The 16,942-nt window shown below is 42.3% G+C and overlaps 1 protein-coding gene across 11 annotated transcripts in view; it reads left to right on the top strand.

The window, feature by feature from the left end:
* The window catches only part of PDS5A (PDS5 cohesin associated factor A), a 219,225-nt gene that overhangs the window by 49,243 nt on the left and 153,040 nt on the right, over positions 1–16,942 (top strand). For all 11 annotated transcript variants that reach the window (XR_012227056.1, XR_012227057.1, XM_073561102.1 and 8 more), the window contains exon 3: positions 15,540–15,743. Coding sequence is in view for 9 of the 11 variants with exons in the window: in XM_073561102.1 (XP_073417203.1) it covers positions 15,540–15,743 (204 nt within the window). In the remaining 2 variants the exon portion in view is untranslated. The remainder of the gene's footprint in view (positions 1–15,539; positions 15,744–16,942) is intronic.

Here is a 16,942-nt window from a genome sequence, read left to right as displayed (position 1 = left end):
CAAGCATGTCGATTTCTGCTGAGTTGAAGGGTGAAATGCGCTCTAAATCTGCTGCATTTCCACAGCAAAATCTGTCACTTGTTGAAGATTTTTCAACTGAGCGACATGCACCGCATATGTGACGCATATTGGAGTCTTAAGATGATACTGAGTTGCTTGCACGTCAGTGTTTAGAGTTGGAAAGTCACAGCTCAAAGTCTTCTTGTAGCCTCAGCCGATGACGATGCTGTGCCTGCGCCAGGTGTGGCTGATGAAACATGTCTAGCCTGTGTAAGTCTAATTGTACATCTATGCTACAGATGTGGGCAGATGGTAAAAGCGCAGCAAACAGTGTGGAAAGAACTTCACAGCTGCAGCATGTCTTATTACTCGCAGCCTCACGGACAACATGCTCCTGGCACAGAAGAGGTGGTGCGCTAGGGGGCCAAACACAAAGCCAGGATAGCAGTGCTGAATCAAGGAATACAAAGATTTTGGCAGAAACCCTGTCCTACCTTTATTGGTTCCTTTCAGTAGGCAGTAACTACTCCTCTATAATCTTCAGCTTTAAGAGGTCTATTTTAGGGTGCTTGTAATTTATCAGAAATGGTGATATGCGTATCTAGGGGGTAGTAGAGGTCTATTTAGACAGGACAATAATTGGGTACAAACATTCCTGATCAATCTTGTTCATTTCCCGATTGTGGCTTGCAAGCACCCGACAAACTAGCAAAATCCTTTTTCTTCTGCTGAGATGATAAAATTAATTGTTCTCGGCAGCACATCGTCCTATTTACAGTAAACAAGATGTGCTAGCAAGAACATAATGATCCAAGTCCACTGAATGATCGTATTAAAGGGGTTGTCCGGTTCCAGCATACTTGATATAGGTCGTCAGCATGAGATTTGTGGAGGTCCGAGACCAAGCACACCCGCCGATCCGTTATTTGCTCCAGTGCATGTCGGATGTAAATGTGTTGAGTGGACCTGCATAGCGCAGCTGCATTCAGTGTGTGTCTGGCAGGTCTGTGGATCAGCTCCTTATTGAGGGTAATCATGCAAATAGCTGATGGATGAAGATGACTGGGTCCAACAGGTCTGTGGATGAGTCATAGATCATCTTTATTCTGTGACTCGATGACCCCTTTATAGACTGATCTGTGTGCGTAGCAGTGTGGCCGGCCTGTGTATTTGAATTGACCACTGATCAGCTTGCTTGTACCCAATCGAATGTCCATGTGTAAATGGGCCCTTGTACATTCAGATACTTGTCATTTGTGTATGACATGTGCAGAATTCATCTAGATGCAGTTTACAATGTAAGATTTACTTGCTGTAATTGCCACAGACTTCCTCATAGTGTGTTCCTCCTTACAGACAGGACCTGTGTCACACTGCACCCGTGATCCAGCTCTGCTGTGTTTGATCAGAATGCCAGCAAACCTGAGATGTTAGCTGTGGAGGAGGGGAATTGAGATCTCCTCACTCCATGGGACGGCCTGCCTGGATAAGGGCTGCTATTTCTAGCTTTCGTTGAACGTTCATTTTAATTGCATTGTTGGAAAAAAAATTTTCCTTCCTTTTTGAAGAGAAGAGCCTGTTTCACCTTCATGACGAGGCCAAATTTTAGAAATCTGGCCAGTAAGTGTCACTTTGTGGTGGCAACTCTGGAACGCTTCAACTGATCCCACTGATTTTGAGATTCTTTTTTCATGACATATTGAACTCCGTGATAATAGTAACTTTGTTTTCTGTGACTTTAATTGTGAAACAGCACTGGTCACTACTGAGCATATAAAATGCAGCACAGATTAATCTCATCTCTGACCCCACAGCACTGGTCACTACTGAGCATGTAGATAAAGTGCAGCACAGATTCATCTCATCTATGACTCCACAGCACTGGTCACTACTGAGCATGTACATAAAGTGCAGCACAGATTCATCTAATTTCTGACCCCACAGCACTGGTCACTACTGAGCATGTACATAAAGTGCAGCACAGATTCATCTCATCTACGACTCCACAGCACTGGTCACTACTGAGCATGTGCATAAAGTGCAGCACAGATTCATCTCATCTACGACTCCACAGCACTGGTCACTACTGAGCATGTGCATAAAGTGCAGCACAGATTCATCTCATCTATGACCCCACAGCACTGGTCACTACTGAGCATGTATATAAAGTGCAGCACAGATTCATCTCATCTCTGACCCCACAGCACTGGTCACTTCTGAGCATGTACATAAAGTGCAGCACAGATTCATCTCATCTACGACTCCACAGCATCGGTCACTACTGAGTTTGTACATAAAGTGCAGCACAGATTCATCTCATCTACGACCCCACAGCACTGGTCACTGCTGAGCAGGGTGGATAAAAATCAATGTTTTTTTAAAAAAAAATAAAAAAAAAATCGGATTTTTTTGATTTAAATCGGATTTTTTTTATTTAAATCAGATTTTTTTGATTTAAATCGGATTTTTTTCAATAAACTGCTTTTTGAGGAAAATATTTTACCATCCAAAGGTTCTTCCATCATGAGATAAAGCTGAGTTGTTTAACTCAGTAGAATAAAGGCTGTATATGTGTAACATTCACAATGCCATGCTCTTCCAGAGGTTTCTGTAGGATTAGTGGGCAGTTTCTCTCCTATATTATCACAGATGCTTGCTTTACTTACGCAGTTCTCAAAACTGAATTTGACTCCGCAGAGGTCCCAGCCTCTTCTTCACGGCAAAAATGTTACAACATGAACAGAGTTGAGAAAAAGACCTTAATCCTATTGTTCTACAAACCTATGAATACAGAATCAACCCCTTCAGTGCCAAGTCCAAGAAGTTAGACAATATGTTTCTGATTGTTTGGAGTGGAATAGATCTGCACAACACAAGAAGAATGTGAATCTAAGTGTGAGGAGGAGGAAGGGCAAGCAGACAAGAAAATGAAAGTGAAACTTTGAGCACAATACTGCAGCATAGCCACAGACAGACAAATCTGGATCTGTTTGTGTGTACGATCTGAGGTTTATTACATTTTTTCCTTATAATGGCAGCAGGCCGTAAAAGAGACCCAGTTTGGGAATATTTTAATGAAGCTCCTTCGCCTATCGGTAAGGCAGGCATGCGTGCAAAATGCAAACGATGCAACAAAGAGATGCAAGGCCTGGTGGCGCGACTGAGGCAACATCATGAGAAGTGCGGTGATGAAGATGACCAAAGAAACACTTCTGAACAGGCAGGATCTTCAGGTTGGTAAACATTTTTATTGAATCCTATTTCTAAAGACTGAACTGTCATGTGTGAGAAAAATTATATTTCTTATTACTGCACGTTACTGTCATTTGGTACAGTTATGAAGAAAAACAAATATTCCTTTTGGGGCAGGGGCAGTGATGTGTTGTGTACAATAAGCAGAAATTGAATAAACAATAAAATAACAGCATTGACTTTTTTTGTTTAGGGGAATTCATGGATTCTGGAAACTATCCACCTCCAAGATCACCATCATCCTGTTCTACAGTTTCAGAGTTATCCATCCAGGGTAGTGCTTCATTAGCAGCAGCAGCAGCATCATCATCAGACACCCACAGCCACATATCACCATCACCCAAAAGGAGAAAAAACCTTTACCTCCTGGAACCATCATAGATAGGTTTGTGATAAGAACTAGCAGATTAGAAAAAGAGTTGATTGATGAAAAAATTGCCCAGTTTATTTATGCAACGAACTCTTCTTTCCGTCTGACTGAGAACCCACATTTCATTAATATGGTTCAGTCACTGAGACCAGGATACAGTCCACCCAGCAGAGCTGATGTTGCAGGGAAACTGCTGGATCAAGTGTATGACAGAGAAATGGAGCAATGTGCAACAGCTCTGGAGGGTAAAATTGTGAACCTAAGTATTGATGGGTGGAGTAATGTCCACAATGATCCTATTGTATGTGCTTGTATAACAACAGAAGAAGGTAAAGTCTTCCTTGCACAAACAACTGATACGTCAGGAAATGCACACACAGCAGAATACTTACAAGAAGTGGCAGTAAAAGCTATAACGACATGTGAACAAAAATTCAAATGTCTAGTACGCAGTTTGGTCACTGACAATGCTGCAAACGTATCCAAGATGAGAAGAGATTTAGAAGAGCAGGGAGGGAATACAAAGCTGCTAATAACATATGGTTGCAGTGCTCATTTGCTGCACCTCTTAGCCAAAGACTTAAGTGTTCCAGAAATAAAGGCTAATGTTGTTGAAATTGCTAAATACTTCCGTAATAATCATTTTGCTGCAGCAGCTCTGAAAAGGATGGGTGGAACCAAGCTAACGCTCCCACAAGATGTTAGATGGAACTCTGTGGTGGACTGTTTTGAGCAGTATATCAAAAACTGGCTTATTCTGATGACACTTTGTGAAGAAAATCGAGATAAAATAGATGGCACTGTCACGGCCAAAATCCTCAACATTGGGCTTAAGAGAAATGTTGAACATATGCTGAGCTTCCTGAAACCCATCTCTCAAGCTTTAAACAAAATACAGAAAAATAGCTGTTTTATTGCGGATGCTGTTGAAATTTGGAAGGAACTGAGTGAACACTTAAAAACAGAACTACACATGGACAGAATTAAATTACAAGCAGTAAACAAACGAATGGGACAAGCACTGACTCCAGCTCATTTTTTGGCAAATATTGTCAATATCCAATATCAGGGTCAAAACCTAAGTGCTGAGGAAGAGGAGTTAGCTATGACATGGGTATCCAGCAATCATCCATCTTTAATGCCAACTATAATAAACTTCAGAGCTAAGGGGGAACCATTCAAGAAATATATGTTTGCTGAAGATATTTTAAGGAAGGTCACACCAGTAAACTGGTGGAAGTCACTTAAGCGCTTGGATTTAGAGACTGTTCAAGTAATGATTTCACTTTTAACAGCAGTAGCTTCTTCTGCAGGCGTTGAAAGAATATTCTCTTCCTTTGGACTCATTCATTCTAAATTGAGAAATCGGTTGGGACCCAATAAAGCAGGAAAGCTTGTTTTTCTTTTCCAGATTATGAATAGGAACAAAGAAGAAGATGATGATGAAGATGACGACAAGTGAGCTACAGAGGACAGCAGGGACAGTAGTATTTAAGTTTTTCATGTGTCGGCTGGGCTGGTCTAAGTTTCTTAGAATATATATATGTTTTGTTTAGCCAAATTAGTTAACAAACATGGATGTTTAAGCAAATAACTTGTGCTGTAATGTTGTTATTGTTTCAGTTGAATAAATCTATTTAAATTGTTATTAAGGTCAGGATTATTTTTCTCCTTCCTAAGTACAACAGAACAGTGGTGTCCAAATATGAATGATTAACCCATTAAACTGGGGAGAAAAAAGTAATATAAAAAGTGATTCTAAAAATCTTCATCTACTTGCATGTTAAAGTAGCAAGAACTAGTTTAGGTAGAAACTTTGATTTAAATCACTGATTTAAATCAAGCCTTACTGACTAGTGATTTAAATCGTGATTTAAATCAGTTAGATTTAAATCAAATCCACCCTGCTACTGAGCATGTGCATAAAGTGCAGCACAGATTCATCTCATCTACGACTCCACTGCACTGGTCACTACTGAGCATGTATATAAAGTGCAGCACAGATTCATCTCATCTATGACCCCACAGCACTGGTCACTTCTGAGCATGTATATAAAGTGCAGCACAGATTCATCTCATCTACATCTCCACAGCACTGGTCACTACTGAGCATGTGCATAAAGTGCAGCACAGATTCATCTCATCTCTGACTCCACAGCACTGGTCACTACTGAGCATGTGCATAAAGTGCAGCACAGATTCATCTCATCTATGACCCCACAGCACTGGTCACTACTGAGCATGTATATAAAGTGCAGCACAGATTCATCTCATCTATGACCCCACAGCACTGGTCACTTCTGAGCATGTACATAAAGTGCAGCACAGATTCATCTCATCTACATCTCCACAGCACTGGTCACTACTGAGCATGTGCATAAAGTGCAGCACAGATTCATCTCATCTCTGACTCCACAGCACTGGTCACTACTGAGCATGTGCATAAAGTGCAGCGCAGATTCATCTCATCTCTGACTCCACAGCATTGGTCACTACTGAGCATGTGCATAAAGTGCAGCGCAGATTCATCTCATCTATGACCCCACAGCACTGGTCACTACTGAGCATGTACATAAAGTGCAGCACAGATTCATCTCTTATCTGACTCCACAGCATTGGTCACTACTGAGCATGTGCATAAAGTGCAGCGCAGATTCATCTCATCTATGACTCCACAGTACTGGTCACTACTGAGCATGTACATAAAGTGCAGCACAGATTCGTCTCAACTAAAAGCTGAGATCCTTAGATCAGGAACAAGACAAACATCTATAGGACACTTCATAACTTTCCCAAATTCTTATGAAAACATTTACTACACATCCTGCGTTGTATTACTGTACCCAATTAATTGTATATTTTTGGCGTCGGTCCATTTTATATCAACTCCTTAAAATTGGACACTGACTCCTCAGCCCTGAGCGCAGTGATACCCACATGTAATCAAAAAGTTCTGTTTGGACAAACGGCAGGCTCGGAATGGAAGGAGCACCATTTCAAGTTTTGAACACCAGTTGGCTGAAATAGATTGCAGGTGACAGGTCTCCTTTGCAGGACTCCTAAGGTGCCTAAACAGCAGAACCACCCCATCCCAAACACACAAATGACCCCATTTTGGAAACCACACCCTTCAAGGATTTTATCCAGGGTACAGGGAGCATTTTGAATCCAAAGGTACTACACAGAATTTGATAACATTAGGTCGTCATATAGAATGTCATCATTAACCCCTTCGCTACCTCCGCCATACTAGTAGTGCTCTGTGGGAGATGCAATTGTGCCCGGAGCAGTACTAGTATGGCAGCACAATTGCGCGGCATTCATGCTGAGCATGCGTCTGTCAGCTGTATGTGACAGCTGACACCCCGCAGCATCACCCACGATCGGTGCTAACACTGATCGTGGGCATTTAACCCCTCTGATGCCACTGTCAGTAGTCACAGCAGCATAGAGAAGCATGCAATCGCAATGTCCTGATGGTCTCCATGAAAACCCCCCGCACCAAGATAGCCGCAGGGTCCTGCAGGTAAGGTGGCTTGTGAGCGCCTGCTGAGAGCACCTGAAGGGTTAATAAACTTGAATGTGGTTTTGAGCACCTTGAGGGGTGCAGTTTTTAGATTGGTGTCATTTGTGGGTATTTTCTTTCATATAGACCCTTCAAAGTGACTTCAAATGTGAAGGAGGTCCCTAGAAAAAAAAAAAAAAAAAGTCTTGTAAAATTTGTTGAAAAAATAAGAAATTGCTGGTGAACTTTTAACCCTTATAACTTCCTAACAAAAAATAAAACTTAGTTCCAAAACTGGGCTGAAGTAAAGTAGAAATGTTGTTAACTATTTTGTGCAATATGACTCTTATTATTCACCCAATTTCCATTTTTTCACAAATAAACGCAAGTCATATTGAAGAAATTTTACCCCTATCATAAAGTACAATATGTCTGGGGACACGAGATGAAAACATAATTCTCCCTCTGTACAAATCACTCGTCAGACCACACTTGGAGTATTGTGTGCAATTTTGGACGCCGGTGCTCAAGAAAGACATTACTGAACTTGAAAGGGTTCAAAGGCGGGCTACTAAAATGATAAATGGAGTTGGTTCACTACAATACCCAGAAAGGTTATCAAAATTAGGTCTATTTACACTAGAAATGAGAAGACTTAGGGGAGACCTAATATATATGTACAAGTATATCAGAGGGCAATACAGAGATCTCTCCAATGAACTGTTTGTACCAAGGACTGTGACAAGAACAAGGGGGCATTCTCTTCGTTTGGAGGAAAGACAATTTCTGCACCAGCATAGAAGAGGGTTCTTCACGGTAAGAGCAGTGAGGCTCCGGAATTCTCTTCCTGAGGAAGTGGTGATGGCCAACTCACTGAATGAATTTAAGAAAGGAATGGATGCTTTTCTTGTGAGTAACAGTATAGAAGGTTACGAATAACATAATATTATAGGTAGATGGTTGACCCAGCTTAGGGGAAGGAATTTTTTTTCCCTATGGAGAAAATTGGCTTCTACTCTGTGGGTTTTTTTTGCCTTCCCCAGGATCAACAGTGCAGAACAGCTGCACTAAAAATAGGCTGAACTAGATGGACATAAGGTTTTCCTTCAGCCTTCAAAACTATGTTACTATGTCACGAGAAGACAAAGTCAGAATCACCGGGATCTGTTAACGTGTTTCAGAGTTATTACCTCATAAAGTGACAGTGGTCAGAATTGTAAAAATTGGCCCGGTCATTAAAGTGAAAACAGGCTTTGTCCCAAATGGGTTAATGTTAAGGGCAAGTACTTGTTACTCGAGTTTGCCTAGGGTGCTCCGGTATGCACAGAGTATCGTGGATTCCACAGTGACATGCTCAAATCCCCACGGCCACATGTTTTGTGCCTGTTACACCTAAGAAAGCATGCAGGGATTGTCCGTGTATGGCAGGCAATCCTCACATTTTTTTTTTGGTGTCTAACAGCCATGCAACTTGCGGGGCAGGGACGGAAGCAGGTCACTCTAGCACCTGTGGTGCTTGGTGCATACCCGAGCACTTGTGCTCAATACTAATGACGACATATTCTATATGATGACCTAATGTTATCAAATTCTCTGTAGTACCTTTTGGTGCAAACTGCTGACTATACTCCTGGATAAAACACTAGTTGTCATATCATTATCATTATTTATTTATTTATTTATTTTTTAACTTGTGCCAAAGACCCCAAGCCTAACCCTAATGGCAAAGAATGAAGGAAATGAAATGACAGTCCGGAACCAATAGAAAAAATATCTGCTGTTACCGGGTCACGGTCAGCAGATCTCAGCGAGCACACTGCACATGCATCTTCCATTTTTTTCATGCGGAGGGAAGGGGGATGGGAGAAGTACCTAGGGGGGATTTGGGGGCATAATTTCTCTCTCCTCTGGCATGTTATAGCATGATAGGAAGAGAGGAATATTTTTTATAACAGACAACCTTTTTTTCTTTGCTGGAAAAGCAGGCCCTGATCGTGTTCTCCTGAATGTCGGCAGCCCTTGGTAGCTGACCCTCTGGAGATTTTCGGACTCTGGGGGGCGCTATTGAATTATTCCCGATTGCCATTTGAAAAGGCGAAGAGGGAATAAGGCCCCTTAGCGGTGGCTGTTTTAATGCGTATTGGCAGTTGTTAAAGGATTTTCCCCAAAAATGTATAACCCGCCCATGAATCCAAAAACCTAAGTATTATTTTCCTTTGACTTTGTAGTAATGATGAGATCAGACGCCAGCCTCATAAGCAGCTGGTTACTTCGCATCTAAGGTTTAGTTAAATCGATACCTAAACCACAGCATTTTCAGTCAGTGGCGTCTCACTTACCTTCTTGCTGTTCAGAAAGTGTCAGATCTATTCACATCTTGTCATTAAAGCTCCAGTGTTTTGATTTCTCTCATTGATTAACACTGAGACTTGTGACTGCTACCTCTGATTTCCTCTCAGTCAGTAGTTGCGGTCACAAGATGGCGCTGAACTGGAGCGGTGGCTGGTAAGTATAGTGGGGGAACACCTAAATTTGTAGCACCACTCCAGCGTTGAAAAAAAAACCTGGAGTGGTGCATTACAGCTTTCTGTTCTTCTTTAAATTATTATTGTTCAAATATTCAAATACATTAGATCAGATTTATTTCTCCTGCACTGAAGTCTACTATAAGCCATGTTATGAAATGGTTTCGGGGGAGGGGTGGGGTCACAGACTTAAAGGGGATCTGACATTACTTTTGACCTATCTAAGCTTGTAACATGGGCATGCAGTATATTTTATAGACGGATGATTTGAGCGATACCTGTGTGCCTTATATCATATGTCTTGTTTTAGATAAATCATCTTTTATCACTTTATATAAGTGAACTCCTCCAGGCGTCGGGGAGGATGGTGCCTGGAAGAGATCATTTTACATGAAGAGGGTTACCAGTGTGATGTGTAATGGTCTCCAGTGTTATCAGTGTGATGTGTGATGGCCACTCTCTGCTCTTCTGATCTCACTGCAGAGCTGTGTGTGATTATACCTGACCCATCTGCAGGTTCCTCTCAGATTCCAGCTCACAGGCAGACAGGGCTGCAGTATTGTTACAGTACAGCAGAGCTTAGAGAAGCAAAAATGTGTTTACAAGAAGACAAAGTTAATTTCTCCTGTTCTGTGTAAGTTGCTTGTCTCACTGGTAACTCCCCTCCATGTCAAATAATCTCTGGAGGCAGTGTTATCTTCCAGGCACCATCCTCCCATAGCCTGGAAAAGGCCATTTGTATAAAGTGATAACAGATGATTTGTCCACAACAAGGCATCTGATGTACGACATTCAGTGACCTTAAAGTGAATATATCTTCAGAAAAAGACATTAGGTTTTTATGCTAAATAAAAAAAACTAAATATATATTTTTTTCTATATTTAAAAAAAGCAAAACAAAAAAAACCATTTAATCAGAAAGTAGATCATAGAAAGTAGATCAGAAACCTCATTTTCACACTGGCCTCTAAGCCGAATTCAGATGCATGTGAAACCCGGTCAGACTAGATGTCGATGTCTGGGCTGTCCATGGGTCTCCTGATCTGATAAGCCTCATGTATGCCTATATGGATGTTTGGTTTTGATTTGGACTTCACGGTCCACACTCGTATTGTAGAGGACACAGGATCCATCATCCACAGTAGGCGATGTCACAGCTCGTTTCCTCCCTACATGATTACCTATACCCAGATCACAGCACAGCTTCTCCTTTTGCAGTCTGTCTATATGGCTGAACTTAACAGGAGGTGTGAGTCTAGTGTTAGGCCTAATGACCAGTGTGAAGATTGAAAGCATTTTATTATTTTGTATTTGTCCATGTAGATAGATATCTGCATGACATTGACTGCACGGCTCAAGTGGCATAGTAATCAGTGCCACTGACTGCAGTGTTAATGTGTAGAGATGAGTGAACATGCTGGGGTAACCTGTTATCAGAGTATCTCGGGCGTGCTCGAATAATATGTTCGAGTCCCTGCATGTGTTCAGGCTGTCCACAGCCACAAATCATGCAGCCGCAGGGACTCAAACATATTATTTGGGCACGCCCGAGATACTCACTCTGATAGCACCTGAGCATGCCGAACAACACGTTATCCAAGCACGTTCGCTCATCTTTCATGTGGCATTGCAATATGGGCGAGGAGTGAGTATATGGAGTTTTTATTTAACATTGGGGAATATAGTATTTGAGAAGGGTTGTCTGAGTAGTGGCCACCCTTTTAAGAGCTGTACCTTGAGAATTTACATAACCTTCATTTATTACATATCCATATAGGGAGCAAAATCGCCATCTCTCATGTCACTGTAGTAGTATGCCTGCCATACGCATGGCCGCGGCACTCGCTCATCTTTGATGCTTGCGTTACTTGGACAATTGATTTTCTGTGTGTCTGACACCTGATGTGAAGAATATTTCCTCTCACACATGGGGTGCACTTTGCCTTTAACAAATAATTGATTCAGAACCTTGTTTGCTCAGGACATGTTTCAAAGCTCGGTTGGCTAATAATAGTAAATAGTTTTATTTTTGTTGTAAATTCATCCATTACATCGGCTTGGACTTGGTACGTTCTCCCCCGTTTGTATGGGTTTCTTCCCATACTGCAGACATACTGATAGGTAGCTTAGATTGCGAGCCCCAGTGGGGACAGCGAGAGATGAGGAGGTATGGATAGCGGTATATGTTGGCGCTATTATAAATGACCGTACACAGCTGCAGATGTGTCAGATAATGGCAGGCTATGACTAAGGGCCTAGTCACACAAAGTGTACATGTGTAGGTGGGACCACACTAGGCCTGAACAATGTCCCATTACCGTTAATTAGGCAATTCACGTGTGTGATTGTACCAACAATTGTTGGTACATGCAGAGAGAATCACTGCGTTCATCACTTTAGCCCGATTCTTGAATATTTCCTTATTCACAGTCTCTGGGTTTGTCAAACCGTGCGAAAGTGTTTATCATCACCCATCTTTGGGTATGTTCACACGTGGCATTTTACTTTACCAGTATAGCTATTTCTGAAATCATGCATACACTCCTTGTTTCTGTGTATTTCCTGACATATTGCGTTTTTGCCAAGACTCGCCATATTTCTACAGTATTTGTGCACCGCTTTTCACCCATTAATATGAATGAGTGAAAAGCGCAACAAAGCACATGTTTTTTTCTGCTACCACCTCTGTTTTTATGCAGAAAAAAAGCTGCAAAAATTGGAACTCATGAACATACCCTTCCAGTTTAGCTTGGCTCCTTGACTGCTATAAGAGAGTTGGGCTACTCATCTACTTGGATACAGTAGATGTGTGTCTGCCCATTACTGTGCCACCCTATACACAGGGTCAACATTGATGTTTAGGATTGCTACTTCCAATAGGTGGCAATAGAGTTTTAGTCTTCTTCCTCTCTGAAGAGGCAATTTGCATATTTCCAAGAGGAGCATTGCGGCTTTAAAGGGGGTTTTACACTAAGCAATATCGCTAGCAATATCGCTAAAACGTCACTGGTTTTGTGACGTTATAGCGATATTGCTAGCGATATCGCTATGTGTGATACTTACCAGCGACCGGCTCCCCCGCTGCTCATCGCTGATCGCGCGAGAATGTCCGGCTCCATTTCTCGTCGGGCGCTTCCTGCTGTGACGTCCAGCGACGCGTGGAGGCGGGCGGGAGGACGCAGGATCGCTGTGTGTGAAAGGTGAGTATCGTGCGCTGCGTCGCTGCTGCATCGCTGTGAGATCTTTCTGTATGAAAGCTCACTAGCGATCATTTAGCGATGCACCAGCGATCCTGACCGGGTCGTATCGCTGGTTGGATCGCTGGTGCATCGCTAAATGTAAAAGGGCCTTAAGTCTCCTCATCTTGGCATGCTTAGCATGTCAATCTCCGCAAGGAGAAACGATACTTCGTGGACACCCTATAGACATGCATGCCAAGATGGGCTTAATACGGAGAGTTGAGTAGGCCACAGCTAGGCGTCTTTGAAAACAAGAGGATCGGACATGATAAAGTCCAGCTGCCCGATCCTTTTGTTAGGGCAGTCAGTCCCCCACATATACAGGGGATGTTCGGCTGGTCCCATACTGGTGTGTAATGCCAGGTGTAGCTCCTCAAGCATCAGTCCACTGTGCTTATAATTAATAAGGACACTATCGATGTGCACTTAAAGGGAAGGTGCCATCCCAAAAAATTTTTTTCAGCAATTGAAAAAATGTAAAGAATTAATGTTTACATTTTCTTAAAAAATATTATCGTTTGTTTTTAATTTTGCAAAATATGAAAAATAATTTTAAAAAGTTTGGCATTTCCACTTGTTAACACTAGGGGGAGCAGCTACTGAAATCTGGCACAAAAACCTATGACATCTATAGACACAGTGAGCAGCCATTTTGATGGGGCTTGCAAAGTTACTGACTCTCTTTGCATGTAAAGTCTGGATCAGAACAGGCCATCAATCAGCAGACATGTTTCCTGGATTTCTGTGGAGCAGACAAGCAGACGGTCCATCCATGTGAATAAAACACAGCGCTCTTTGTACAATCCCTGGCACCGAACAGGGCGCCCCCCACAGACCAGCACACTGCTCTCCTGAAATACTCTGTGCTGCTGTCGCCCTGCTCCTTCCACCATACATCAGGCCCCTGTCCCCTCGGTTTCACACATCGCCAGGACGGGATCTGAGGAGAAGAATGGGGTCTTCGGTCACCGAGGATGGCAGGCAGCAAGGATTCTGGGAGCAGAGTGACAGCAGCACAGAGTATTTCAGGAGAGCAGTATCACACGGGATAGGATTAGATACACGGCTCAGGAGGCAGCATCACACAGGAGAGGATTAGATACACGGCTCAGAATACAGTATCACACAGGATAGGATTAGATACACGGCTCAGCAGTCAGTATCACACAGGATAGGATTACATACACGGCTCAGCAGTCAGTATCACACAGGAGAGGATTAGATACACGGCTCAGCAGTCAGTATCACACAGGAGAGGATTAGATACACGGCTCAGCAGGCAGTATCACACAGGATAGGGTTAGATACACGGCTCAGCAGGCAGTATCACACAGGAGAGGATTAGATACACGGCTCAGCAGGCAGTATCACACAGAAGAGGATTAGATGCACGGCTCAGCAGGCAGTATCACACAGAAGAGGATTAGATGCACGGCTCAGCAGGCAGTATCACACAGAAGAGGATTAGATACACGGCTCAGCAGGCAGTATCACACAGGAGAGGATTAGATACACGGCTCAGCAGGCAGTATCACACAGGATAGGGTTAGATACACGGCTCAGCAGGCAGTATCACACAGAAGAGGATTAGATGCACGGCTCAGCAGGCAGTATCACACAGGAGAGGATTAGATACACGGCTCGGCAGACAGTATTACAGATATGCCCACACTGGTGAAACTTCCAGCCCCCCCCAATTATACACAAGACTATGGGCTGTATAAGTCACTGTCCTCCTCAGACAGCCATAAAAGCAAAGGTGTCAGATTACCGGAGATCACTGGGGCTGTGAGTGAGGAGGCGGAGACAGAGCAGGAGGACGCTGGAGCAGGAAGCACAGGGCTGAGCCTGGAGTAAGCAGTACGGAGGAGCATAGATGAAAGTCACCCGCACTCACCACTCTCCATCCTCCGGCTCCAGTGAGCGCTTCTCTCCTCTGCTGACCACCTTCTCCTTTTCTTCAGCCTCTCCTCACAACACAGGACCCGTTATGCCACAAGTGGTCCTGTGATAGAGGGTAAGTGGAGCTCAGCAGATAGCACTGGGCTACAGTAAAATGGCGCCCAGCCACACCTACAGCAGTGAATGGTGCAGCCCACAGGGGCGTGCCCAGTTCTCTGCTACTGAGGCTGCAATGTGCGGTCGGAAGCCAACCGCAGTTTCCTATGTGCAGGGACGGCCATATTTGCAGACTGTATGAGTCCTCCACAGATCTGCAAATCAAGATGTCAGCGCCCAGTGGCTACATGAAAACATTATTACAAACAAACCATAAATCCTGGTTAGTACAACATTTGCTGAAACAACATGTTTTGTAACTTACTATTTTTTTGCAAATTATATAAAATTGCGGCACCTTCCCTTTAAGGAGGCAGCAAACCATAATGGATGAAGCCTATAGAATTATGAATGAGGCTCTGGATTATAGTACACCTCCAGAGCAGTGCTAGTTAATCTGTGTGATACATTTATGGGGTTACTTTGCTTTTTATCTAGATTATTTCTAATTGTAAATAATAAAATGGTGCTGAAATGTGGCTTTATACCTCATGCGAGGCACCAATACGTAGTTTAGGAATGGTGCGTTTTTCGCATATGTCGATCTGATTTCTTCATATACTTATTTTGTTTTGCTTTTTTTTCCTCAGATGGTGGTTAAAACGTTTATGGATATGGACCAGGATTCAGAGGATGAAAAACAGCAATATCTCCCTTTAGCCTTGCACCTTTCATCTGAATTCTTCCTCAGGAATCCAAATAAAGATGTCCGCCTTCTCGTGGCCTGCTGTTTGGCTGACATCTTCAGAATATATGCACCAGAAGCACCATACACCTCACATGACAAACTAAAGGTAATGTCTCACAACAAATCAGGCTCCTTGTGGAGACTTGGGTTTAATTCAGAATAGCCCAAAACAGCAGGAACATGATTTGATGTACCATGGTGGTAAATAAGTATTTTTCTACGTTATCCCCGCATAATAGGGTCATTCCACACTCAGAATATATACAAAAAAATTTATTACATTTTCCCACGTACAGCAGCTAAGTGTTGATGGCATGGGGAAAAGTAAAAGGCACAGGAAGCAGAAAAACCCTCATGTGAATAGTTCCATCTAAGACTAAGTTCTCAAGAGTGTTCATCCAGAAAACTTGGATTTTTTTTCCCTCATTTGTCATCTACATGCATGTGCGGTCCACTTTTATATACAGTGGCATGTAAAACTTTGGGCACCCCTAATCAAAATTATTGTTGTGATCAGTTAAACAAGTTGAAGATGAAATGATCACTAAAAGGCCAAAAGTTAAAGATGACACATTTACTTTGTATTTTAGACAAAAAAATTTCATCTTTTACGTTTAAAAAATTTATACAAAGGAAAATGGGCCAATGCAAAAGTTTGGGCAACTTGCATGGTTAGTATCAAGTAATACCCTCTTTTGAAAGTATCACAGCTTGTAAAAGCTTTTTGTAGCCAGACAAGAGTTTTTCAATTTTTGTTTGAGGGATTTTCATCCATTCTTCCTTGGAAAATTCTTCCAGCTCTGTGAGATTCCTGGTAGTCTTTCATGCTCTGCTATTCTGAGGTCTAGCCACTTGATGTTCATTGATCTGATCAGGGGACTGTGAGGACCATTGTAAAACCTCCAGCTTGCATCTTTTGAGGTCATCTATTGTGGATTTTGACGTGTGCTTAGGATCATTATCCATTTGTAGAAGCCATCCTCTTTTCAACTTCAGCTTTGTTTACCAATGGTGTTATGTTTTCATCAAGAATTTGTTAAAACTTGATTTATAACTGTGATCAGAGTGCTGAAATTCTAAGTCCCATAGTGGGACTAAGTAATAAAAAGTTGTAATCATATTTTAAAAAAATATATTGTACCCATAAATAAAATTTTTATGAAAAAAAAAAAAAAAAAGGTAAACATATTTGGTATTGCCGTGTCCAGAATGCCCCGCCCTATAAAATGGCAGAACAAAAAGTGGCATAAAACACAATCAAAAAGACTAAATAAATATACGAAATGTAAGTAAATAAATATGGAA

This window comes from Dendrobates tinctorius, unplaced genomic scaffold, assembly GCF_039654945.1.
Source record: "Dendrobates tinctorius isolate UK_male_01 unplaced genomic scaffold, ASM3965494v1 ptg000314l, whole genome shotgun sequence".
NCBI lineage: Eukaryota > Metazoa > Chordata > Amphibia > Anura > Dendrobatidae > Dendrobates > Dendrobates tinctorius.
This window is presented reverse-complemented; position numbering and strand designations above follow the sequence as displayed.